We start from the raw sequence: 14,644 nt of genomic DNA on the forward strand, positions 1-14,644 counted from the left end.
CACTTGCCCACAAATGGCAAAAGTCCCGAGTTTGAGTCTCAGTCTGGCACACAGTTTTAATGTGCCAGGAAGTTTCATATCAGCGCACACTCTGCTGCAGTGTGAAAATCTCATTTTATCAACCTCAAAGTCTTCTGCTCCTCTCATGGTCAGCTACACGTAGCTTGCTCTTGGGTAGAAAATTCGAAAAATCTGTACATATATAACATGGATAATAAAATGAAATGTTGTTTTGATCGTCGATCAACATAGATACTGAGAAATTTATGGACAGCTACTCCCTCTATGGTCTCATTTTGTACTTCAAGGCTTTTCTATTAGGTTTTCTACTTACATAGAAGTTCTTGTGATTAGTCTCCTTTATATTAAGAGTTACCTGTTGGGGACTGACATAAGTGCTGTGTGAGCTTTCTCCTAACATTTCTGGTGTCCTATTTGTAATTATTATATTATTGTTGTCAGCAAGTAACACTGTTTCATCTTGTGTGGGCTGTAGTGGCAAGCCAGTAATGTATGAGGTAGTTCGAAAAGTTCTTAGAGTGGAATAGAAGGATATGAATCACACAAGTGTAACTTTTTTATGTTTCAGTGTAGGCTCTCTTTGTACTAATACATGTGGCCCAGTGATATTCCAATACCTTGAGCTCAACTCAAAAATTAGATTCCTCTGTGCCTGCAAAACACTGTCAACTTTGGCAGTCTTTTCTTCATTTGAAGACAATCTCTATCCATCATAGAAAATACTGAGCTTGAGGAAGAGATGGATGTTTGATGGAGCCAAATAAGGCGAGGTTGGCAACAGTTCATATCTAAATTGATGTATTTTTGTCATGGCATTGACACTTGTGTGTGCGCATACTGTATTGTTGAATGATGACTTTCTTTCCTGCCAAACCTGGCCTTCATTTGTATATCTTTTGCTGTAGTTGGTCCAGGAAGTTAGTGTAACATTATCCTGTAATTGCTTCACCTGAGTAAAGGTAACATATCAACAGAATTCCTTTTGCATATCCGGAAACTAACACCATGACCTACCAAGCTGACGTTACTGTATTTGTAAAGTTTCCCGGCTTAGGACAATTTTACAGTAAGTAAGTGATTACACTCATGAATCAGTTTGTTGACACAATCAATTTACGTTTACAAACACAAGTCCCACACTCTTTTAGCATTTCAAAGCAAATAAGAAAAATCCTTCTTGACAATAAAGGGAAGACTTCTCGGACAACTTAAAGTTCTCGGAAAAAAATGTAAATAAATATTTATGTAAGACAAGCCTCTGAAAAGTTCTATTGCAAAAAAAGTGCCTCTCTTCTTAGGATGCACAGTATGCAAAAAAATAAAGTCCCATCTCATAAGCAATACAACGAGTTTGAGCCTCAGAGTTCACAGCTGGAGCAGCAGGTCATCATGCACATTGGTCCCTGGTGGCAAGGGCATCATCAAGTCTGGGTGGTTACATAGTGCTGGGAAACTTCTGCCACTGCTGGCATAGATTGAACTATCTGTTGCTTGCTGGGTGAAGGCAGTTACACCCATGTGGTGGATGACTACTACATAGCTATCGGTCTGGCAATGTGTGCTCAAACTGGCTGAGGAATATGGACTGCAGATGCACCCAAAGATCCATATACATGGTGGTGTCTACTGCTCTCGTGCGTGCCCTCAGAACTAGCTTGCTTCCTGCAGGACAGGCGCAGTTCAGCTGACTATGACCAATGTGCCTGCAGAACTGGAGCAAGAAGCTGCATAACTGTGTAATGTTGTGGGTTGGCAGCTTATAGGAGGCCGCAGAAACACACCATATCTTCCCCAGTTCTCGAGAAAGACCAAGAGGGGCAGAGACAGGAGTGAGAAACAATGGCATCGTCACTGCCAGAAGCATTGCCAGAGGGCAAGGTAGGGGTTGCTGGTGTGTTGACATCCATTGGGATGGTGAATTGAGGCATCATCTGGCTGGGCACACTGGAAGGTGGAAGCAACACATCTGCTGGGTGAGCAGCAAGCTATTCAGAGTCCTTTGTATCTGAAACACAGAACTGAATGGCAGAGTCTGTTGGAGGCCAAAATCCATGGCAGGGGCAGTATTGGTTGATGTGCTGTAAGAGTTGGGAGCACTTGAGGAGTGTGATGAGAAGCATAGCTTGCCTCAGAAGATGGGAAACAGTGGTTTTCAGCCACCGGGGCTAGCCACAGAAAAAATTCATATCCCACATCAGGTCCCTGGGAGACAAACAATGTTGGTGGGAAGAACAGGAGAAGGGGGATGGTCTGTCGGGTGGAGAATGAACAGAGAAAAGTGGAGATGGCAACCATGGGGTCTCTCTGCCAGAGAGGAGCCCTCCATCAGAGTGCCTCAGTATGATCTGTGAAAAAGATGAAGATTCTCATGAGAGGAGTGGTACTTGTGTAGTTTAGACATTTGAAATTTAAAAGTCTGCAGAAAATGCTCAGCAGTGCCATTAGAGGCAAGGTGGAAAGGCACAGTGGGAATTAATGCAACGCTGTGAGCAGCACAGAAGGCAGAAAATTCAGAGGAAGTTAGCTGAAGCCCATTATCAGTGACAATAGATCTATGGAGGCCCTCTAGTGCGAAAATCTGGGTAATTGCCCAAATGGTGTGGGAAGAGAAATTGGAAGACTTGCAGACCACAAACAGAAAACAGGACCCAGCATGCATGATGGTAAGCCACATAGAGTCAAGGATGGGGTATTCGAAGTCGAGATGAATGTGGGATCACGGACCAGCAGTGGAAGGCCATGTTAAGTAATGCTGAGGTGGGGCCCTCACCAACTCTGGCAGGTGAGCAAGCAGTGACCAAATCTCAAATAGTAGAATCCATGTCTCATAGACATGATGGTGAGCCAGTCACTAGGTAAGAACAGTCCACCAGTGCCGTTTGTGGAGCAACTGGAGGATGCGATTGCAGAGAGCCGCCAAATAACCACCCAAGTGCAGCTGTTGTCACCCTGGAGCAGGACAATGCTGTCCCGGGAAGAGAGGTCCTGTCATTGATCCCAGAACACCTGAAGATCTGTGTGTGCCACAGCCTTAGTGTTGGGTGGCCAGCTTTGCAAGATGTGCTGGAAGAGATGTGGAAGACTGGATTGTCTGCAGTGTGGAGTCAGACAAGGTTGACATCCAGGGGTAGCAACATTGGTCAAGGTGGCAGTAGACTTCTGCATCAGTATTGAACACTGGGTCCTCTCCTAGTGAAAGCCGAGAAAGGAGTTCAGCATTGGTATGGTGGAGGGTGGAGCACAAAATTGTCTCATAGGAATAGACAGAGAGGAACAGGGCACAGTGTTGGAGGCGGTGGGCTGTGTGGTGCTGAAACCCAGAGTAAGGGCAACAGGGGCTTGTGGTACATACTGAGGGTACATGGGCGCCCATAGACATAATCGTTGGACTTTTTGAACCCAAAAATAAAGGCCAGTGCTTATTTTTTGATTTGGCCATAATTACACTGGGCAAAATAGTTTCTGAGACTATTTTCAGAGACAAAGGCAATCGGCTGCACCATCTCATTGATCACTTGGAAAAGAACAGCTCCCACACCATAACTGGAGGTATCAGTAGTGAGTGTACACAGCTATCAAATGTCATAAGGCAGGTAGGCTTGAGGAGCATCTGATTCAATAAGCAGAACACCCTGCCACACTCAGGGGACCAGAGGCACTGGACATTCATTCAGAGGAAGTGAAGAAGAGTCTCTGCGACAGCAGTTGCATGGAGAATGAAATGACCTAAGACAGATTCGAGTTGATTCTTGTGGCAAAGCACAGGGAGCTTCTGGATCACCTCAATGGACTGCATGACAGGGTAGATACTGGAATCACTTTGGATGTGGCCAAGTTATTCCACTCATTGCACTAACAGGTCACGCTTGTCCTTGTTACAATGAAGACCCACATGACCAGACACCGCAAACAAAAGATTCAGATTGTGTAAGAAGTCTTAGACAAAGGCACTGGTAACCAGGATATTGTCCAAGTAGTTGGCAGCCTGGGTAACATACAGCAACAGTTGTTCAAGATAATGCTGGAAAATTACTAATACACTGATGATACTGAAGGGGAGTTGATTGTATTGTAAAAGACCAAATGGGATATTGATAACCAAAATGTCCTGGAGGCTGCCTCCAAAGGAATTTGCAGGTATGTGTCACAAAGATCAGTTTTTGCATAAATCTTGCTAGCACCCAGTTGAGACAAAATCTCCTTAGCTTAGGGGATAGGGTAAGAGTCCACTACTGACTAAGAATGGACCATGACACTGAAAATGCTGCAGATGTGTTTCTGACCCGTATTCTGCCAATAAATTGTTTTCTTAGCAGTAATAATTTTTTAAGTGCTTAAAAACACTGCTCATGCAGTGAACGCAGTTGGATTTAAATTAACAGTCCGGGAAAAAATGGTTCACTACACTCAACTGTGTAAACCTGGTCAAATTCACTTACACGACTGTGAAAGCTTCTTTTATGCACTTAACAATAGTGTTCTGCAGCTGCGTAGTGTACTAACTAAGAACAATTCTTTCATGTGATACAGCTCTATTTTGGAATAGGCTTACACATCCTAATATACTTACTGAATTAAAATTGTTCTCTGAAGAGCATTTGTCATTTTATGGTGAGCTAGATGTTTTACCCTTATATTCAATTTAGAAATACTGATGCACCTTTAATAGCATTCCAGAGTTATGAACATAGAAAACTAACATTATAAATATAGTAAAAGCTGTTTTAACATTAGCAGACTGTACATTTTGCCGCCATTTTCGTTTGATTCTGTCCTAAGCTTTTTCTCTCTGAACTACTTGTTTTCCTGCTATTAAAAATTCGACATTCGGAAGTAACTGAAGTATATCTTGTCATTCTTCCCTTCAAACAATGTTTAGGAAGCTCCATCCTCCCCTCTTCTTAAATTAATTGGATGATGATCCCAAATTGTTTGGTTTTTCCTTCTCCTTTTCATTAGTCGACACAATAACAATACTTAGATTTTACTGTCTGTTCATTTAAAAAACACTGTATGTTTAAAAACAATGAATATTTTATGTAACACACTAAAATTAAATGAATGGGTTTGATGATGAAAGTACATTGCCTTTAATCTGCTGACTTGTGGGGTGGAGATGGTGATTTTACTGCCATGTGTGTAAACACTGGACTTCTGACAATGGTGACTGTAAATTGACCTGGCGGAAAATATCCGCTGTGAGTGCAACCGGCCTTAAAGACCTGGTCAGAAAGATCATGGCCTTGTGGTCCGACCTGCGGCCTTGAACAACAACGGCAACGGAAAGGCCGCATCGTTGTTGCATATAGGTGTTGGTCACACAGAGCGCGACTCTAGCTGGCTCGCCGCACCAGCTGACGTCGAGTTTCAACACAAACAGATTCGCAGCAGCCTGGAGCGGCTGTTTGCATTTGCTGGTGCATTTGACAGCAACGGCGTGAGGCAGGCTGCTATGTGATGAGGTTCTGTCTTTTTCCACAGTGTGACAGCTGCTGCAGCAGCAACCGCTTTTGCCTGTCTGGTTTTCCTTGCCCTGGTCATCCACCGTGCCTGGCCTGCACAGGCAGACTGTGGCGTTGTGTCTGACCAGGCCTTCAAGACGCTGAAAATCAGTTTTTATCTTTCCTGTATGTTTGGAAACTGGCACATCCGGGATATATTACAGAAACGAAGCCTGGAAACACAGGTGCCCTTGTGACTCCTAAGGGATTGAGACCACTCATTTGTAAGTCATTATGAAACTATCACAAACAAGCCATCATTGTCTCATTAATCATCAGTCGCTTCTTAGTTACCATTTCTCTACAATATGCCATATTGATCAAATGCCTGGATGGTTAATGGTGTACCCTTGCTTGCAATACTGAAGTAAATGGCAACTGGCAAGTGTTTCAAACTTGGTCCCAGTGTGGTGACTCCACATGGTCATAGAGAGGAGACAAATAAAACTGGAAATGCATTCCTGAATATAAAATTTGGCAGCTCTGCGAAGTTTAGATTCGTGTGCTATGCTGTATTCTTACAGGCAGACGCCCTAGTGTCAGCCACATCGGTTTTAGATGAATTCGCTGTTTCTCACACATTTGCTGTTAAGGTGTCTCATTTTAAGAGTTAATGTTGTGGGAATATTCTGAATTGCTCTCGTAAATGGACATTTTGAGGCACATCGCCATGTCAGTAAGTGCACCACTGCTGAGAGATGTTAATAGGTGCTTAAAATAAATAATAACAATTTCAGATTGTTAAATAGGTAAAAATAAATTATTTTCTCTTTTTAAGTAAGAATAAATCATTCATTTTTGCCTGCCTTAACACATTTTCTTGCTATTTGCACTTTTCTCTGTTAGTTCCCTGAAAAGTGAAAAAAACAGGGCTTTACTTTCTATTTTGTGAAGTAAAAACTAAATGTACACAACAATTTCCACAACCCATAACAGATTCATGTCTTAACAAATATTTTGAACTTTGGTTGTAAGGATGATGTGGCTGTTTTATTGTTAATGTAGTTTGAAATACTGTTGTAAATTTAATATTAAGAACAAAAGAAGGCATACGATTGTGGAAATCAGTTCTGTTACTAATAATGTGCAAAACTTGACTACTCACATACCTGCATTTCTTAAACAGAAATTGAATTCATCTCGGGTCCTTCCCATAACTATCTACCACTTTTTCGATAAAGGACTCCTCCTCTGATTTTATCTTATCACGATGAACTGATACCATACACAAACAACAGAGTCGATTATCTGCCATGGTAGTTCGTAGCCACATTTTCACACTCCTGTGAGTGCTGCAAACAAACATGACATAGGCCTATACTAATTCATACAGTGTAACCTTCTTCAATTACTCTATTGTGATAATATATCAAAGAAGATTTAAAAATAATTAGAAGAAATGTTTCATCTGACTTAAGAAATTGTTTCAAAGTCTTTCTAATTAAGCAATTACAATCAGATAAATGTTACTGTGTTAATTAAGTACCTGAACGATCTTTCCGCAGAGCAGGTGGTTGCCAGTAAGCTAAGGGCTATCTTCAAGGCTGAAGCTACAGCGGGCATGAATTTGGCTTTGTCCAGTATATCAGTCAGGCTTAATTGAGCAATATCTCCTTGAGTTACTTTATTGCGTTTCCACATACTGATCCATGTCCATGCTTCTTCAGTGAAGTTATCTAAAAGATCACCATAAAATCTTTTGATATTTTCAATTATCCTTTTCATATCTAGGTTGCTTTGGGATTTCATTACCTTTGGGTGCAAGCAGAAAATCTCAAAAGATGCCTTGTTATCTTCTGAAAACCGTTCTTGCAAGGACTGAACTAGGGAATCCAAATATGGAATAAAGAGAGGTTTTCTGTAGTACTCAGTGACAGAAACTGATGGATGACTTGAATGACGCACTTGTCGTGGAACACTCACAGTTGTCAAATGCCAGTGACATCTATTCACAGTGCACTATAGTTGCTTTCAGCACTTTTCATTATCATTTCAAATTCAGCTTCCACATTTTCTCTGTCATCCAATAACATTTTTACAATTCGTTGAATGTGTTCTGAAACTTCTAACAAGTTAATGTTTACTGATTGTAGGATATTGGTGACAGGTTCTAGTTTGGCTGAATATTTTGCTATGACTTTTAATGTAAGAATAAATGTTGGAGAAGTAAGTGTGCAGTAAAGTTGCCAGACTTTCTGACTAGTTTCACGATCTCTTTCTTTATGTAAAATTGGTAATGCTTCAACAATTTCTAAAAACTTATCATTAAATTTCCTTATAGACTTATGCTTCTCAGACCAGTGTGTCTCACACAGTTTTTGAAGGTTCCCAACTAGGACTTTCCTTTGCTTGCTCCCCCAGAAAAAAGAAATTCCTTCTTTGATAGTACAAATGGCATTTCTAACCTCTGGTAAGGTGTTCAAATCATTCACAACTAAATTAAGTCTATGGCTAGCACAACGATAGAAGTGAGCCTTGGGATATTTCTCAGCAATTATCCTCTGTACTCTGCCAATTTTACCGGCCATCATACTGCACTCGTCATAGCCTTGTCCTACCATTTTATCTAGATTTAATTCCCAAGCAGATAAAGTAGATATTATTGTCTTGGAGATATGTATTACATCTAGCCTTGCTAATGGTGTAAATCCAAGGAAGTCTTCTCTGACAACATTAGTTGCATGGTCAAAATAACGCGCAGAAAGAGAAAGTTGTTCTGTGCCTGCAATATCCATTGATTTGTCTGCCAAAACTGAAAATGATTCTCTGTTATTGATGGTATTAATCAAATCATTTCTTAGTACTTTGGCACATAAATCATTTTGGGTTCTATGAGAAACATAGGTAGCATTCTTAGGTGCACCCTCACAACGGTTCCACAGTGTTTCGTCACCTGACTGTAATCTAAATTGTAACAAATCATCAAATACAGCATTTGAATTTGTTTCTCCTCTTAAAGGTAAGTCATGTAATGCACAAAACTATACACAAGAAACAATTGATTTTAACTTTGCACGATTAGTTTGTACTAATTTCGGAAGATTCTCGTTGGCGAGTTCTTCCACACTTTTAGTTTTGTTTGTCACAACACTAATGAAATTATTTGACTTTTCTTACATCTTTATGCCACTTGGAATTCATATGCATTTTTGCACATTCATGGAACTTTTTGAAATTTGTGAATGGGCGGCTTATGAATGTACCGTGATGACTACCATGCGTTATGCGTGGGCTGAAAAGAACAAAAAACTTGCAGAGGGCACCTTTAACTGCTTTAGAATAGACCAGCCATGGATATAATGACAGCTAGTCTGGTTGAAATGTTCTTTTTGTGCTGTCTATGTCATTCTTAAAATTATAACTTTTTTCAGGTTGCCATGGATTCAATAAAATCCTATACTTTAGGCAATTTTCAATATTCTTTTTTTCAATGTAATTTCAGACATTGGGAATATTGACCAGGATACTGCTACCCTTTTCATCAATGCACTTGAAGCCAGCAGAGGTACTGGCTTCATCTTTATTTTCTCCATTAGCACAACTACTGGAATTTTTAATAGTGATGGTTGCGTTTGATTCACCAATTTCCTGTGATACCTCATCATAGACACTCTCTTCTTCAACACCTCCACTTTCATTTGTAGTTTTAATTCACTTCTGAGGTACAAAAAACTTATGTATATCTGTCATTTTGCCACTGTATACGCTGCACTTTTATATTCACAACGCACAAACGTCTATGCAAATCACTGTCCGTTTACAAGTCACATTGAATTTACTCATCCCTTAACACGATGTGATGCTGAACCTAGCTGAGCGATGACTAAAGAACAGAAGCTGAAATTGTATCACAGTGGTGGGAGGGAGGGAGGGGTTTTGGTTGAACAATGAAACAGTGTGGTGTCCATTAGACCACAAACCAGCGACTTTGAGGTTCACGCGATCATTTGGAGCAGTTTCTTGCGATGGATGTGGAAGTATTTATGGGAAATGTTCCTATTAGAACATAGCAAGACTCATCTAGAACGTTCTGGAAATGTAGGTAGCTCACGCCACACCCTGCTAGATCATGTTCATTGACAGTAGGTTCAATGACAAATATTGCCTGCTTCTACAGACAAGTAGCGATATTAGTGGCCACACAGTACCCTTGAACACTTCTTCAGCAAACGAAAAGGAACATAATACAATACGCTAATTTAAGTTAGCATCTGACAATTGTTAACCATTATTTGAAATTTGAAACAATAAAAGACTCAAGGGAGGTAGCCTTACGTTTGAGGAAATTGTGATGGAGAGCCTCACGCACAAGGGAGGAAACATGAATGTTTACACTGGAAATGCCAATCAGGAAAGTGTCCCCGGAATCGCATAATCCTCTGCTGATAAGATTCATGAGACAGACTGTGACAATTAATAAAACTGCGGTTGGCCACAGCCACATCAACATTGGAATCAAAACAGTCAGAGACACTGGACTTCTGAATGTCATAGAAAACAGAGTCTGGACCAGCCTCAGGATGCAGCTGTTGGATAAGCTGGTATACAAAGGGGCTGGCTTTGTCCGATGATAAGTGTTTTGCCGAGTGTCACCTGTCAGTCTGTGGAGGAGGAAAGGTTGTTCCATCTGCATTAGGTATCACAACCATGGCTTCACTTTGTGGTAAAACACACAGAAGGGAGGCAGTGGCTGTGGGAACCCCTGGTTGGGGTTGAGGGTTGTGTCACTGTGCTTTGAAACCTTCAGTGACAAGTGCAGCCGACCCATGAGTTTCACCAGAAGAGCCATGTTGGCCCTCTACATCTGTTGAAGGAGGATCAGATGGGTAAAGCCTATGGGGACACCTGCCAATGACATAGTGACAATAACACAGGAGCCCTATCTTTAACAGTTATGTGATATTCTTGAAAATGAAGAGTCCCAACTTGGGGCAATTTTCCAGTAAGTAAGTGATTATACTCGTGAATCAATTTGTTGACACAATCAATTTTTCTTCACAAATGTAAGTTCTGCACTCTGTTGGCATTTCAAAACAAATAGGAAAAATCCTTCTTGACAATAAAGGGAAGACTTCTTGGACAACTTAAAGTTCTCAGGAAAACAACACAAATAAATATTTGTGTGAGACTATCCTTCTTAGATTGCACAGTAGGCAGAAAATTAAAATCCCATGTCATGAGCAATACCAGGAGTCTATGTCTCAGACTTCACAGCTGGAGCAGCAGGTCACGATGTGCATTGGTTCCAGATTGCAAGGACGGTATCAAGTCTGGGCGGTGACATGGTGCTGGTGAATTTCTGCTTCTGCTAGCAGAGACAGAACTGAATGCTGCTTGCTGGGTGTGGGCAGTGATACCCAGGTGGTAGATGACTACTAGACACCTATAGGTCTGGCAATGTGGGCTCAGATTGGTTGAGGAAAATGGCACTGCAGATATACCAAAAGATCCATTTACATGGTGGCCTCTACCCTCTTGTGCATGCCCTCAAATCTAGCCTGCTTTCTGCAGGCAGGTGAAGTTCAGCTGGCTTCTGCTAGTGTTCCTATGGGGCTGGAGCAATGACATAGCAGTGTGACAATTTGGATTGGTAGCATTGTAGGAGACCACAGAAACACAATACTTTGATTTCTTCAGTTGTGTTGAATCATCATGTTTCCAGTGCTATGACTTTTCTTTTGTCTGTGTGTTATAGTAATGGACCCAATGTTCATCTGTGGTTACAAACTGAAACAATATCCATGTTGGTTGCTCTGAAAAGAGGTCAAACATAGTTCACACATTTCCATTCTGTTGCATTTCTGACCCTGTGTTAAGAGTCACAGCAGCAATCTAGCACACAGTTTTCTCATATTCAATTCCACTGTTAAAATGTGATGACATTCAGATGACATACTTGTAGCTTCAGCAGTTTCACGCATTTTCAGTTTCCATTCCTCCGAGACAATTTTATGCATTTCTGCAGTTACTTCTGGGATAGTGGCATCTGCATTTATTTCTGGGTTAGTGTCATATCTTGGCTGTTGACTAAGTAAATTATCATGAGAGGTTTCCTGACCAAATTTAAACTTATTTGTTCACTTGATGACCACTGAATATGAAGGAGCAGAGTCCTCCAGTATGCCCAGAAAATCAGTACGAGATTCCTTTGGTTTCATACATTTCTTTATTTCAGTATTTTCCATCCTCCACAAACTGTGTAGTTGCAGGTTTTTGCATGGCGCTACATGGGGATGTCATGAACAACATACCAAAATTCCTGAGTGTGGTATGTGAGGGGGAAGGGGTGCTAAAAAGTCACATTCTCCTCATGTTTTTCTCAAATAGCTTAGAAACTGTGGAACCTATTGAAAATTTTTCGAAGTACAAAATGAAACTACCTGGAATTTCCTGCAGAATATTTTTGCAGACTGTCAAAAATATTGTTTTAACAGTACAAAAGTAATGTTTATTTTTAAGTAAAGTGGATTAAAAACAATTACAAAATGTGTATATGACATCTATGTATGGTAGAGCCATAGTATGGCATAAATTGTGTTCCATGGGTGCAGAATGGAGTGTGAGGAAAGATATGTTGCTATAATCTATGTAAATATCTGACCACTGTTCTACACTGCCAGAAGTGAAATAGATTCTTAGCCATCCTGTACAGCTGCTGTGGTGTTCTTATGGGAAAGGTGATTTTCTTAGCTATGGGCTCCGCTCGATTTTCAGTTTACGTACAGACTATACCTGAAAAGCATTTCCTGTCCAGTTTTCCTATATGAATTGACAAAACAACTTCATTGAGCTTGTTTCTAGATAGTAGAGTTCCTTTTAGGTGTTAAGCAAACTTTTATGTAAAATACATTCCTTTAAACAGTGACTGAGGAGTATTTAATTTGTAAATGTGCTGTTGTTAGTGTCCTGTGTAGGGTCAGTGGGAAAGGAATTGTATTGGTAAATGTGACAGCTGTTGCTGTCTGTTGTGGGCAGTGTATTGTGAAGCTGTGTAATTGTATTGTAGTCGTTTGGTGGTGAATTAATGAAACACCTGAATGTTATTGCGCTTCTCATGTGATTAATTGTGTTAATGGGTTTCTGCACAAATCTTTTCCACACAGGAATTGTTGGCACATATATAGCCGGTTGCACTAAGTGGTGTGACTAACCACACATTCATGGTTTGTCTTCAAGATAAGTGTGGATATGTATGATTGAATGGACCTGATATGTTACAGTCTAGAACAATAACCTACTATAATGGATTGCTTGACTTACACTGAGGTGACAAAAGTCATGGGATACTTCCTGATATCGTGTTGGATCTCATTTTGCCTGGCATAGTGCAGCCACTTGAAGTGACATGGACTTAACCAGTCATTGGAAGTCCCCTGCAGAAATACTGAGACATTCAGCCTCTATCCATAACCGTGAAAGCATTGCCACTGCAGGATTTTGTGCCTGAACTGACCTCTCAGTTATATCACATAAATGTTTGATAAGATTCATGATGGGCGATCTGGAAGGGCACATCATTCACTTGAATTGTCCAGAATGTTCTTCAAACCAGTCATGATCACTTGTGGCCCGGTGAAATTTCACATTGTCCTCCATAAAAATTCCATCATTACTTGGGTAGATGAAGTCCATGAATGGCTTCAGAAGGTCTTCAAGTAGCCAAACATGACCATTTTTAGTTAGTGATCAGTTTGGACCAGAAGACCTAGTCTGTTATCTATAAACACAGCCTACAGCATTATGGAGCTTCCACTAGCTTCCACAGTTCTTGACAACTTGGGGTCTATTGTTTCATAGGGTCTGTGCCACACTCAGGTCTTACCTACAGAAATCAGGAATCATCTGACTAGGCAACAGTTTTCTAGCCATCTGGGCTCGAACCAACATGGTCACGAGTGCAGCAGAGGCACTGCAGGTGATTTTGTGTTGTTAGCAAAGGCACTTGCATCAATCATCTGCTGCCATAGTCCATTAATTGCAGATTTCATCACACTGACCTATTGGATTCATTTGTTGTATGTCTCACTTTGATTTGTGCAGTCATTTCATACAATGTTGTTAGTCTGTTAACAGTGGCATCTCTATGTGAATGATGCTCTCTTGGTTGTTAAGTGGAAGCTACTGGCCACTACGCTGTTTGTAGTGAGAGGTAATGCTGGAAATTTGGTATTCTCTGCACACTCTTGATACCATGGATCATGGAATATTGATTTTGAAAATGGAATGTCCCCTGTGTCTAATTCCAACTGCCATTCCACATTCAAAGGCTTTTAATTCCCATTGTGTGACCATAATCACATGATATACTGTTTCACAGGAATTTCCTGAGGATGAATGACAGCTCTGCCAATGAACTGCCCTTTTATGCCCTTGTGTAGAGAATACTGCTGCCATCTGTATACGTATATATTGCTATCCCATGACTTTTGTCATCTCAGTATCTGTTGAAGTATCTGAAATTCTATAACACACATGACCTACCACTTCTATTATAGAAGGGTATAGTTTACTCCTCTGAGTCAGTTCAGATGTTGGGAGTGCGGAGGCTAGGGTGATGTATTTTATACCCCTCAGGCTTTGAAAAGTATTCCAGACAGTTAAAGTTGATACAATAAAATCAATATGTGGATAGCACATTACGCTTGGGACAGGCTCTTCAATGTGATAGAGAGTTGACAGTTCAAGCTGTTGAATTGTTTCACATAATAGCTGACTTAACAACTGTGAGTAAGTACTCACTTGATAAACTGAAGGTAACTCCACTATATAAACATGAGCTTAGTGAAAGTTATTTTGTCTACTCACATATGAGAAGTCGACAGGAAATGCTGGGGAGGTATTGTCTGTCTGTAAACTCCAACTCAAGCAGTGCTCACAGTCAAGAATATCGTCTTTCCCAGAAGAAAACTACAGCTGCTGTAAAGGGTGACTAAGAATCAATTTCCTCTCTAGCAGTGTAGAACAGTGTGCAGATATTTATGTAGATTAGGTCCATATACATTTCTTGTGTTAGTGTTACTACTAACTCATATCTGCATTCCGTTCAGTGTTAATGCATTTGTTGTAAAATAAAGATCCCCCGAATATGTCTGGGCACTGGGGAGAGTAATCATAACTTTGTG

The 14,644-nt window shown here is 40.6% G+C and overlaps 1 protein-coding gene across 1 annotated transcript; it reads right to left on the minus strand.

Moving 5' to 3' along the window:
* Positions 1-7,471: 7,471 nt before the first annotated feature.
* On the minus strand, positions 7,472-8,257 carry LOC126457527 (zinc finger MYM-type protein 1-like). The gene has a single exon (XM_050093921.1). It carries the CDS (start codon positions 8,255-8,257, stop codon positions 7,472-7,474), a length of 786 nt encoding a protein of 261 aa, XP_049949878.1.
* Positions 8,258-14,644: the final 6,387 nt, after the last annotated feature.

Source organism: Schistocerca serialis, chromosome 1 (assembly GCF_023864345.2).
Source record: "Schistocerca serialis cubense isolate TAMUIC-IGC-003099 chromosome 1, iqSchSeri2.2, whole genome shotgun sequence".
Lineage (NCBI taxonomy): Eukaryota > Metazoa > Arthropoda > Insecta > Orthoptera > Acrididae > Schistocerca > Schistocerca serialis.

Coding starts and splice junctions, on each gene's coding strand:
- LOC126457527 (XM_050093921.1), bottom strand. CDS start 8,257: ATGGATATTGCAGGCACAGAACAACTTTCTCTTTCTGCGCGTTATTTT.